Source organism: Pocillopora damicornis, chromosome 5, assembly GCF_964200805.1.
Source record: "Pocillopora damicornis chromosome 5, jaPocDami1.2, whole genome shotgun sequence".
Lineage (NCBI taxonomy): Eukaryota > Metazoa > Cnidaria > Anthozoa > Scleractinia > Pocilloporidae > Pocillopora > Pocillopora damicornis.
This window is the reverse complement of record NC_142674.1, coordinates 5298843-5311552: the sequence shown is the minus strand read 5'-3', so window position 1 is coordinate 5311552 and position 12710 is coordinate 5298843. Positions and strand designations below refer to the sequence as shown.

Here is a 12710-nt window from a genome sequence, read left to right as displayed (position 1 = left end):
GACTTAAATTGTCAGACTCCGTTCGCCATGTTCTGAAATAAATACTCCTTTCTTTTAATTTTGAAGTATAAGGAAAAATCCGCAGAGAGCGTCAAATCTTTGGAGAATGAAAAGGAACAACTGTCATTGAATTTGACATCTACCAAGACTTTACTGGAAGAAAAGGTTTGTACTACGATAAGTCACAACACCTTTAAAATGCAGAAGTCTCCACCGTTAACCCTTTGTCCCCGAAGAGTGACTAGCATCTAATTTCTCCCTACAATATCGCCTCAGAATCACACATTTAGGTCATGAGAATAAAGGAAATGATCACCAACGAAAGAAGCTCTTGATTGTTAAACAAGTTCTCCTTGTCAGCACCTTAGGAAATGTTCAAATCACAGTATGGAGAATATGCATACTGATGTAAGGGTGTAAAGGGTAAAAGTATTTTAGTATAACACTGCACTGACTGTAGTGTGTAGGAGCGAGTGGAATGAAATATGATGACGTGTTCTTAGCAACAGCTGGGTGTGGATAGATGTTCCTCTGACTTTTTCTTCACTCTTTTCCATTCCTAACCCTTTACACCATAACATCAATATGCATATTCTCCATACTGTTCTGCGTGCATTTTCTAAGTTGCTGAAATAATTTGTTATAGCAATACAGAGCTTCTTTAGCCGGTGATCATGACCTTTGTTCTCGTAACCTGAATGTTTGCTTCAGGAGTGATATTGTGGGGAGAAATTAGATGCTCGTCACTCTCAAGGGCCATGTCTAATCTCAAGCAGTGTCTGGGTTTGAAATTGCGCGTCGACGCCGGAAAATGGCGTGTAATATTTTAAGCAGGTTGTAGTTTACTTCGCACATTTTACTGAAATTTTTTTCCTGTTTTGTATACCAGGAAAAGCTTATTTCCAATTTGGGATCTGAACAGCAGGATGCAAGAAAGGAAATCATTTCATTAAAAGAGCAGTTAGCGTCTACTTCACAAGTAAGTTTAGGCGAGAACAGTTCTTTGTTCTGTTACCCTCGCATTTCATTTTTGTTCTCAAAAATTAGGTTCTACTTACAGCTTGATTTAAAGAACTTACTTAGAGCAGTTTTCAATTGGTTGTCGAAAAGCAAAACCAAAGTGATCTCAGTAACCAATCGCTCTGTCGAAATGGAACATCTTTTCCATGTCGATCTACGATCTACGATCTACTTTATTGATTGTTACTATCGTTACGTTTCACAGTCCCTTAAGGAGAAGACCGACCAGATGGAAAGTGCGAATAAACAATACGTGCTAGAAAAGGTCAGCTTAAATATGTTTTACAGTATTTTTGCTCCGCTCCTAACATGTGACTTCGTAGCTCAATTGGTGGTAGCACCCTACTAGTATTAGGGGAGGGGGGACGGGATGGACTTGATCGCCGACAAAACCTGAATTTTTCCAGATTTCTTAAATGTAATGACTTTTTTGGAAGTAAACTTGAAAGGATCAATTCGGCAATTTTCTTGGGGAAGGAGGAAAAATAAGTTTTCCATGAAAGTATTCATCAATAAGAAACAAATGCTCTGTTTTTAAATCATAAGTTTGCGCCTTTTTTGCGGCAATATACCAGGGTAAGGAAAGCTGACTGTTACCACCAATGAAATGAAACCTTTCAATGTATCTGCTGGTTGTGTGTTTTTTTTGTTTTATAGCAAACTTTAGAGGCTAAACTGTCAGAATTGGATGCGTCCAGTAAGAACCAAGTTTCAGAGTTGATGGGAACGCTAAAAAACGTCAAGGAGAAGTTAAAAGAAAAAGAGGTATTCGGACAACTTATATGAAATGAAACACAGACGCTTGTAGCGCTTATCGTTAAAATTTCTTATCGCATTACCCATTTTTCGCATAAATGACATCCGAAACTAACCGTAACTTTTTCTTTTAAAATTTATAAATGGGTTCAATTAACCCTTTACACATTAACATCAGAATGCATATTCTCCATACAGTTCTTTATACATTTACTAATGTGCTGACGAGGAGAATTTGTTTACCGATCAAAAGTTTCTTTAGTTGGTGATCATTTCCTTTATTCTCATGACCTTAATGTGTGATTCAGGAGTGATATTGTAAGGAGAAATTAGATGCTAATCATTCTTAGGGTTTAAAGGGTTAAAATAAAGTGGAAAACCTCTAAATGCCTGCCGTTAGTGACCAGCCCTTATTTATCACCTGGGGGAGGGGAGAGGGGGGTCGGAGGATTTTCGAGAGGATCACGTGGTTTTCAGGGGAACCGGAGGGGGATCAGTCGTTGCTAACATATCGTTCAGTCTTAGGTTCGACCACTTTTTTTTATTTAATGTAATTTTGTTTTACAACTCTCTGTGTGATTAGTAGTGTTACTAGGTTTATTTTAGTTACCCTTTCCGTGGGGTATAGGGCTGCTGCATTAGATGAGGAATACGTTTCCACATATTTTTTGACCACTTCTAAAGAGTGGTTTTTTAGTGGTTTTTCGTATCTGGCGTAGCACAGCCTATTTTTGTATAACCCTTTAGTTTCAGTGAGTACTTGCAGTACATTGCAGATTGTAGTAGGATGTGTAGACTACAAGACTGGCTGACTCATCCTAAATAAACTCTCACATTGAATATCTCGCCTGAGTGTAGACAGAATCCTCACACCTCGGCAACGGGGTAACCATTGCCAAGCGTAATTGTGTATTTGTTTTCAGGAAATGTGCAACAAGCAAGTCGAAGAATGTCAACAGCTTCAGTCAAAGGTTGGCCCTATGTCATCATGAACCAGCTTTATCTAAAGTTCAACGTGCCAATTTCCCTTACTTGCTTCTTTTAATGTTAGTGGTGAGAACTCTGTGCTCAATCAAGAAAAGTAATCTTACACTAATGGTGGTCGATTTTTTTTTCTCGCTAAAAGTGTATGGCATACTATCTTTAACAAATAGAAATCATCCATTTTTTTTGGAAGAGAGGAAAAGGAGCATGTGTGTTTCCAATCTTATACTGATTAAATTTCACTGATAATGGGTTAAAATAACTTCCTGAGGACTTTGCTTTTTATTGTTACAATAGAATATTCTGAAGAGGTTTGTGTAGAAAATATGACTGAATTCTTATTACTTTCTTTATCAGATTCAACAAGTTGAGCAGGAAAAATCTTCCGTCCAGGAAGCTATGACAGAACTTGGGAAGGTTCGTTTGTTTTGCCTTAACCACCCTCTTAACTCTCAGAAGTGATTAACATGCAACTTCTCCCTATAATATTCACACATTATCCAGCAGAAACGTAATGAGAATACTCAAACATATCAGATAGAGGTTGTTATCTTGATCTAAAGCTTCATTCTCGTAACTAATGTACAAGGAAATGTGTAGCAGCAAGAGGGGAGAATTAACAATCAGATCTTGGGTGTTGAAGGGTTAATGAAGTCAATTCTGTTTTTTTTCCATTTTGTTTCCTCTTCGAATTAACTGTTATGTTATTTTTGTTTTGCATCAGACTCATCACGAACGGATTATAGTTTTAGAGAGTGAGTTTAGTGCCAAGGAATCAAAACTACATGAGCAGGTAAAAATTACATGAATGTATAATTTGTCATTTAATCTTAAAACATCCATTCTCGTACGCGATTACCACGTATTTCATGGATGAAAATTGAGAATAAGTAATTCTAAGCAATAGAAATTCATAACCTGACACAATTTTTTTTGTGTGGAAAAGATTGCTGAAAAAGAAAAAATTGCCGGTGAACTGCAGAAATCTCTTGAGCAAAAGGAAGAACGAATGAACGGAATGCAAAGGAAAATCGAGGTATGTAATTAGGGGAGACATTTAAATCAGTTACAGGAGGTGATCAGAGTGGATGGATAAACGTATGAAGCTGTGAAAACTAAAGGGGATTCCCTGGAAGGACCCAAGCGCGAAAAGAATTGTTTAACCAAGATGTCTTTTAAATTTATTTCGCACCTGATTGGTCGACATTGTGGCACAGGGCGTATTTTGGCCAATTAGAACAAAGAGAAATGCAAGAAAACGGCATTGGCCAAATTTCATAGGTTTAAATTTTGCAGCTAATTGGTTGAGAGAAATGCACGGAAGTTTCCACTAAGGAGTGGAGAGGCTGAAGCATAAATTATTAAAAGGGGATACTTAGGTAATTTTCTGCGATGGCGACTATTGAAATATTTTTGGTTAAGTTTTTCCTGACGTATACTCTTTAAATCACCTATTGTAGGTTCTTGAGGACGAGCTGAAAAAAGAATGCGAAAGCTGCAAAAACTATGAAGCTCAGCTATGTAAACTGCAAATTTCCTCCAAGGTAGATGGTCATGAACAACCCTTTACTCTGTAATGACAGACATAAGTTTACTAATTGGTGAATTAGCATGGCTTTAAAACTCTTTGATATTGTCTCTGGTATTAGAGCTGGATCAAGAAGTCAAGGGTTTAGCAAGGAAGAGACCAGCCCCCCCCCCCTCTCCTTTTTCTTAAGAAATTGTTACCCCCCATCCTCCTTGAGTGGAAACTTCTGCTTTCACTCTCGGAAGTAACTAGAGCAGAAATTTATCAGCCCTCTCACAGCATCACACCCTGAAAATACGCCGCGATTTGCGCGTGACGTTTAGGAAGGGAATATCCCAAGCATCAGGCGGGATAACATGACAGGAAAATTGCCTTATAGCCCCAACTATGGCTTTTTTATTTAGTAATGTTCCCCAATATTCTCAAGCTTATTACCAAATTGCTTGTTTTTTTCAGGAGGCACAAGAAAAAATTGTTCGGCTTGAGAAGGAACAAGAAGACGCGCGAAGTGACATAAAGGTAATCTTTTACTCCCCCAACCCTCTCCTTAATTTTTTACTGCCGTTCAACGCCTTGGTAACAAATTTCTTTCTCTCCCCAGCCTTCCGCTGCCATGGAAAGATGGCGGTCATAATTTTCGCTAAGAAAATACTGAGCACTCGCTCCCCAAAATTACTCCTGCTCTGCAGGCTAGTTTTGAAAGTCAGACATAAATGTTGTCTTGTGTTAGTTAGATGGGGTTTTAGACTTTGGTAAGTAGTTATCGTGGAAACATCAGGCTCACTTAGTTCACGCAGTTCTAAAATTTCCCATCCAGTGAGAGTTGGTGCAGAACCAAAGTGAAGGTTTTTTATTGGAAATGATACAGTGTATAAAGCAGCTTCCGGGAACTTACGAAATTCAATAGAAATTTCATTTTGTCATAAAGTGTGTCACTTCTTTAATCGTGTCAGAAACTGAAATCTCTCTAAGATATTCGCTTTTAATTATTACCGAAAATTTTTTAATGAAGTTTACCTTGCATAGCTTTAACGATAGTTTCTTGTATATTTGTATTCTTAAAACTTGACGGGTCGCGTATTTCTCTTTGTCAGGACCTTCAGAACCAAGTCACAGCTGGAGATGAAGAACTGGGACAATTCAAGAGACAGGCGGAGGAAATTGAGAGTAATTTGAGACAGACTGTAGAACAACTCAATGAAGTAAGTTTTCATCCAATGGTTTTAGAGCAATTTTTACAAGTATCCAAACTAATCCTAAAACCTTTTTGCGCTTTGTGATTGGTCTAGAAATCTGACAACATTCTCTCAACCAATCGGATGCAAAGTTAAAACTCGGTCACCCGCGTTTTCCCGCCTTTCAGTTAGTTTTGCCGTCTGCGTTTTCCTGCGGTTGACACAGTGTGCTTGTACTCCGAGTTCTTATTTGGATGGGCTGTGATTTGGTTTTACGACACTCATATTATTACAAATTCTATTACTAGACGACATAACTTCCTTATAATAACACTATTCAGGCCGTGATGCAAGGTTGGTGATACGAATTCTCAATTACCCAAGAGTATCGGGAAAAAAAAGTCTTGCAGTGAATTTGTTAGAATCACTTAAAACGTTCTCTCGCATTTGTGGAAGATTGTTGCGTTGCTTTTCTCTCCAGCCTTTTAAATAATTTTATTTTATTCTTTGCTTTTGCTCTTGTCAGGCTAAGAACGCCCTAGAAACTCAAGTGTTACATCTGGACGGCGACCTAATAGCTTCAAGACAACTGACACAGAAGACCAAAGAGGAAAGAGTATGTATTTTGAACTGTAATATAATGCTCTGCGAGTATATGTGAAAATTTTGCTTTTTATTTACGGTTTGGAGTTAATGTACCAGTGACAATATGACGTTTAGACCATTATTCTGTAGGATTCCTTTGAGCAAGAATTAGAAAGTCAGAGAGATGCTCTCAACGAATTGAGGTAACAGCGACTACACCGCGTTTTTTAACATCTAGATGTAATAGTATCGCTATTTTCATTTTGAGCGAATTTTAATTGAGCATCTAGACCTAAGTTATTACGTCATCACGACAGCCAATTAGAACAAAGATAAATTTCACAAGGAGCCTATAAGAACTAACTGAGAACGGGGGTGACCAGTACGCGATTGGGTTTAAGTTTTGTATCAGATTGCCTGAGAGAATGGCGTAAGTTTTCTAGACCAATCAGAGAGTAATATGAAGAAAACCAATGAGATACCAGATAACTTTCGACACTAAACGAGGGGCTGCCTACGGCTACTTTTTCTACTGCCGGTAGTAGCGTTTAAAAGACCCTCTGAAATTTCTGAATATATGTTATCTCTAGAACTTCCTCACAAACAAAAATAGCGGAATTGGAGAAGAACGTTGCAGCTGAACAAGACGCAAAGGAGAAGGTAAAACAGTACAGTTACCCATTCATGGCACGTGTAATATCATAAACTCCTTGCCTAGGAAATTAAAAAAATTTTTTTGTTATTTTGAAAGAATGGCATGTTGTGATTTTCAGGCACTGCAAGAGGCTCAGGAAAAGCAACAACTCTTAATTAAACAGAAACTAGATCTCGAAAATAAGCTGGCTAACTCAGAAAAAGACTTACAAAAGGTAACGAAGTGAAGTTATTTGACTCTGAGTTTGTTTTGTTTTTTTACTTTCGTGCCCGTTTCAATACCTACCTTATATTCGCAGTAGGGAGAATTTGAATTGTTAAGTTGTGCACTCGTTTATCCGTGATGTGCTCTTTAAATAATTTATGTTGATGACTATGTATTCCCTAAAGTACTGGTTGGGGAAATTTGACGTTTAAGCTCCTAACTGGAGAATTTAAGGAGAATGTGATGTTCTATCAACACTTACAGTCCTGGCCCTGGTTGTTCAAAGGTTGGATAACGCTATCCACTGGATAAAACTCTATCCAGTTGATAACGCTATACGTTTTGCTATCACTTATCTGCCGGATAGCGATTTATCTGTTGGATAGCGTTATCCGCCTTTTATACAACTGGGCCAAGGTATAAACGTAAAACTCTTTTAGCCGGTCTGCATACGAATTAATTTCTCTAACAAAGAGTACAGTTTTTGCTTTTGAGTCGCGCCATTCTAAAGAGTTTACTTATGTTACGCAAACAGATTAAGGGCAACCTTCCTGACCGAATTTTGACCGAAATTCTTCTACTGTTTCCAGGCAATTGAAGAACATGAAGAAACTAAAGAAGTCTCCAAACGAGTTCAGTTGTTATTGAAAGAGGAGACAGCCGCAGTTCAGACTAAGCTGGTGAGATGTTTTTCCTTTTTCTCCTTTTTTGGTATAGTCTTTTCCTACTGCTTCAAGAAAGTGTAGAATAGATTCTATCGAAAAAGAGATCTCTTACTTGTCATTTTAAGCTTCTGCTGCAAGTCAAGTACTTCATACTCTAAATGTGTATTACGGGTAACCTTGGTAGCAGTTTTTTAGACGCTATTAATCCACACCCCCCCCCTCCCCTCCCCACCCCCTTTTGATCGTTGACCAGCAAATGCAGTAAACGAAGAAGTCAAAATTAACATGCGTCTGTTCTTTTTCATTTGTCCGTTTTTTGGTTGTTTTCTAATTTCTTATTTGTTTCTTTCGTCTCTCGATTTTTATTCTTTTCTGCGTTTTGTCATTTTTCCATTTTCCATTTCCGTATTCTGTCTCCAGGCAAACGAAACACAAGAACTCGAAGAACTTAAAAAGTCCAAAGAACAAATGGAAACGAGGCTCAACATTCAGATATCCTCACTGAACGAAAACTTAGCGGCTGCGAGGACTGAGGCCGAGAAATTCCAACAGGAGACGAGAGAGGCTGGGGAGAAACTTGCAGATGCTGAAAACCGAAATGATGATTTACAAGGAGAAATAGCTGGTAAAGTTTTTTGTGATAAAAGTTTTTCTTGGGGGCTCCTTACTAGAAAGTTGTGGCATATTTGAAGATTAACCATTTTTTCTGATTTGTTCTTATTAACTAGTTTTGGAAGCAACTGTCCAAAATAACTTGGATGAAAGAAGAAAATTACTTGAGAGGTATGTAAAGCAGTAAAACTGAGACCGTTAGCGTGACCAATTGTCACGAAAGCGTCACGCAACGAATTGTGATTGTGTGACAAAATCAACGAAACCCTCACTACGTTTTTACGAATTCAAAGTGAACATAAGGTATCATTTACCCTTCGGCCCCTAAGAGTGACCAGCATCTAATTTCTCCTTACAATTTTACCCCTGAATCGCACATTGTGGTAACGAGAATAAAGGAAAAGACAACCAACTAAAGAAGCTCTTGATCGTTGAATAGATACTCTTTGTCCGCACCCTTGGAAATGTATAGAGAACAGTATGGAGAATATCCATTCTGATGTTAGTAAGGAAAAAAGTGAGGCAAAAGTCAAAAGAAAGTCTATCAATTAGGGAATAGAGAGCTGAGCAGAACACATCTTGCACCTTCCCCTCCCCTAACCCAACATTAACCCTAACTTGTTATCAATTGACTGTTGTTGGGTTAGGGGAGGGGTAGGTGGGTAGTTGCTCAGATGCTAATATTGATCCCACATCTTAAACTCGACAGATTGTTTTTCTTTAAGTGTGTGGCTGGTAATTGTTAAACAAGTTCTCCTTGTCAGCTTTTTAGGAAATATATACAGAACGGTTAAGAGAATATGTATACTGATGTAAGGATATAAAGGGTGAACAGAATGCATTGTCAACTCAACTCATCGTTCTTCTTTAGGTGTGTAGCTGGTGATGAGGCGATAGAAAAACAGAAAAAGGAAATTTCTGAGCTGAACAGAAAAGTTGAAAATGCGCAGGCAGCCATGATGGAATTGACACAAGAGAATCAGTCGTTACAGGTACACGGGGAAAGGAAGACTCTTCAGATGTAATGCATTTGATTTATGGCGTAGAAAATTTAGGATTAGTTTCTTTGACCGGGTAGGCCTGCATTGCTGGCGTCTTATTTAGTGCGAGTTAACGTCACACGCTCGCGATCGTTTATCCGACCGGTCATATTTGATTTAGAGTAAGAGTGAACGGTGGGGGGAGGGGGTGGGGAAAGGCTCTCGCACCTTTGATTTTCACCATAAAAATACTGAGCACTTTCTCGCTAAAATGATGCCTATTCTGCAGGCTATGACCAAGTCGGCAGTGGTTTTGCTCATCAATGATCGATTGACAAATTCCTTCCGTTTTCATGATTGGTCACAAAGATAGTAATTCAAATGACAGAGTAGCTTTGCGTGAATTGTATGATTTCAAATGAGTTAATTATATTTACTTATTTATGTCCTCAGATAACAACAAATCAAAAGAACGCGAGACGGTGGGAAAGTGATAATGATGTTGCGGCCTGTAATGGCTGTGACAAACAGTTCTCCTTAAAAATTAGAAAGGTTGGTTCTCCTGTGCCCCTTCATTTCCCTTGATGTGTTTCACATGTTTCACGTTCTTTTAGAATGTCTTTCTTTTTCGACTTGAAATAGCCACTGTACTTATACTATGGAGGCAGACATTTTCTTTTGGTCCTTTTTTTCTTTACTTAAAATTGGCTACGAAGCATAAGATGTCAATAATTAGTGACCGTGAACAATACGTAAATCCGTTAAACCCTAAGAGTGATCAGAATATAATTTCTCCTTGCTGTAATCCTGCTGAATCATTCATTAAGATCGTGAGAATAAAGGAAATGATCGCCAACCTAAGAAGCTTTTATTGCTAAAAGAATTCTCCTTGTCAGTACCAAAGGTAATGTATAGAGAAGCGTGTGGAGAATATGGATTTTGAGGTTAGGGTGTAAAGGGTTTTAAAAAAAATAAAGTTTGCGTCTCACAAGAGCCTGTTATCACATCCTCTTAACCTCGATACAATCCCGCCTCTGTTTCTCTTAATTCATTTTGCATTTCTCCTTCACGATTCTCAATTATACACTTTTTTTTCAGCACCACTGTAGAAATTGCGGGTGAGTTGACTTCATTTTCCGTATTTTCAGGGGATTTCAAACGTTACACTTTCTATATTGGTTGTTTTCGTTGTTTAGATTAAACCTTAAAACATGTAAGAGTGACTAGCATCTAATTTCTCCTCACAATATCACCCCTGAATCAAACATTAAGATCATGAGAATATAGGAAATGATCACCAACTAAAGAGGCTTTTGATTATTAAACACATTCTCCTTGTCAGCACATTAGTAAATGTATAAAGAACAGTATAAAGAATGCGTATACTGATGTTAAGATGTAAAAGGTCAAAAAGAGAACTAACAAACTTGTTATTCTTGTTTTATTTCCTTCAAAGGTTAATTTACTGTGGTGACTGTACAGCAAAAAGTGCTCCACTGACGTCGAGCAAGAAGCCTGTAAGAGTGTGTGACAAATGCTTCGATGAAGTCACGTCAGGCACAGCTAAAGTAAGCTTGTTGATTGCGTGACATTTGAACAATAGAATGAACTTACACGACACCGAAAGGAATACTTCTGATTCACAAGTCGGGAAAAAGTCAGAAAAACAAATTAAGTTATTCAAGATCGGGAAAAAGTCAGAGAATTTTACTCTGATACAGGGAAAATTTACATCTTTGAAAAAAGTCAGGGAAAAGTGAAATTTCAAGTAAATGCGATGTCGTTCATCTTGTCTTGGCTTTCTTCAAGATGAGAAGTAGAAAAACTTTCCTTTTATGTGATGTTGATCTTACTCATGTATTCGTTACTCATGGATTCGTTAGTAAGATTGTTCAGTTGGTAAGGGAAAGTTTTCGTTTGTCAGAGAAAACTCAGGAAAATTCGGGGAATTTCAAAATCTTATCACTGTAGTAACCATATGATGGTAGGAAATGGGGTTCAATCCTAGGTCGATAAGCATCCGCTGGTTCGAAAATGAGCCCACGCTTCTTACCCGCGCGAAGACTTGAGGCGAGGAACAGCAAAGGAAAACAGCTATAAACGAAAATGAATTTTTAATATAAGTATGATCATGCCTTCAAATCTAACTTGAATTTTTGCACTTTTCAGTCTTATTCTCTAGGTCCAAACCAAGGCTTCAGCTAAGAAGACTTCTCAAGAGTAGATCTTAGTAGAAGATATATATTTTTTCGCCAAGAAAGGACGTCACAATATGTATTTTGCATATCAGTGTATTTTTACCAAGGGATCATAAATGATAGACATAGAGGTTATTCACTTTTACTATTGAGAACTTTACCTAAAAAAAAAGGGATGGAAAGTGTTAAAAATACATTTTGCATCGTATAAGAATTAATGAATGTATTTCCTTAGTGAGGACGAAAATGTGAACGTGGAGAAGTTTTTAAAGGACTTAAATTGATTAATGATCATTAGTATTTGTAAATATTAAGAAAATGTTTGATATCTAGGTGTTTTTTTGTGGTGGTACTTATCATAACATAAAACTGAGAGGTAAGGAACTTATTGAGCTCAAGTGATAAGATTTTCACCACGGACAGCCAAAAAATGTTTGCAGTATTTTTGTAAAATGTTTCCTATTGCATTGTCAAGGTCGCTTTTTATGATCTTTCATGTTTCTTGAAAGAAGTCTGAAGTAACCTCCTGATGGATGCAAGAGTAGTGAATTTGTGATGTGGGGCACGACAACTAGTTAGTTAGAGCGTGATAGAGTGCGTCCTGATTGAGTGTCGTAAAACCAAAACCGAAATAATTGCAACAGCCAATCAGAAGAAGGATAATATTTTAAGAGCCAATGAGAACTCAGAGTAAAAACAACCAAATGCCTAAAGCGCGGGAAAATGCGGGCGACCAAGTTGTAACTGGTTCTTGGTTTGCATATGATTGGTCGAGGAGGTAACGCGAGTTTTCTGCACCAATAACAGTGTGAAGTAAAGCAAAAACAATGTAATTTCAGACTACTTCGACACTCATTGAAAAATTGCTCTATGCAAGGCTATATGAATTCGAAGATGTCTACTGTTTTCTGTTTATAACGACTTTGTTGAAGAAGCCTTTTGATAAACTATCGTACATGCTTCCTTTATCCTACACAATTGATGCAGATGACCAGCACGATTGGGTGTTTATTTCATTCTGGGATTCATCAGCCTGCAGTGCAGACATCTCATCGTAAAGAGCGTGTCAGCGCTATAAGGGATGGTCCACCGGGCAGCCATGTTTGTTTATCATCATTGTTCCTTCCTTTCCTTGCCGCCTTGTTTGAAATAGAATTGGAATCGAAGTAGAAGGGAGGGGATGGGATGGGTAATTGCCACCTTCCCCCTTCCCCCCCCCATTCCCTATCGCCAACCGTTGGTATGAAGAGTTTTCTATCCTCAACCTTGAAAAGATAAAAATTTAAACTAGGGATAGTTTCTAAAATCATACTCGCTTAAGTTATAATTAATAAAGGGCCTCTGTGGA

At 37.9% G+C, this 12710-nt stretch overlaps 1 protein-coding gene across 1 annotated transcript in view; it reads left to right on the top strand.

Annotated features, from left to right (window-relative positions):
* LOC113683130 (uncharacterized) overlaps positions 1 to 12710 on the top strand; it is a 24801-nt gene extending 12091 nt beyond the window's left edge. The window contains exons 22-44 of the mRNA XM_027200347.2: positions 67 to 165; positions 890 to 979; positions 1226 to 1285; positions 1678 to 1785; positions 2700 to 2747; positions 3118 to 3177; positions 3485 to 3553; positions 3707 to 3796; positions 4221 to 4304; positions 4745 to 4807; positions 5383 to 5490; positions 5990 to 6079; positions 6199 to 6251; positions 6639 to 6708; positions 6822 to 6917; positions 7498 to 7587; positions 7993 to 8197; positions 8301 to 8355; positions 9056 to 9176; positions 9618 to 9716; positions 10263 to 10282; positions 10621 to 10732; positions 11334 to 12710. Of these exons, the coding sequence (XP_027056148.2) occupies positions 67 to 165; positions 890 to 979; positions 1226 to 1285; positions 1678 to 1785; positions 2700 to 2747; positions 3118 to 3177; positions 3485 to 3553; positions 3707 to 3796; positions 4221 to 4304; positions 4745 to 4807; positions 5383 to 5490; positions 5990 to 6079; positions 6199 to 6251; positions 6639 to 6708; positions 6822 to 6917; positions 7498 to 7587; positions 7993 to 8197; positions 8301 to 8355; positions 9056 to 9176; positions 9618 to 9716; positions 10263 to 10282; positions 10621 to 10732; positions 11334 to 11369 (1926 nt within the window). The 3' untranslated portion in view covers positions 11370 to 12710. The remainder of the gene's footprint in view (positions 1 to 66; positions 166 to 889; positions 980 to 1225; positions 1286 to 1677; positions 1786 to 2699; positions 2748 to 3117; positions 3178 to 3484; positions 3554 to 3706; positions 3797 to 4220; positions 4305 to 4744; positions 4808 to 5382; positions 5491 to 5989; positions 6080 to 6198; positions 6252 to 6638; positions 6709 to 6821; positions 6918 to 7497; positions 7588 to 7992; positions 8198 to 8300; positions 8356 to 9055; positions 9177 to 9617; positions 9717 to 10262; positions 10283 to 10620; positions 10733 to 11333) is intronic.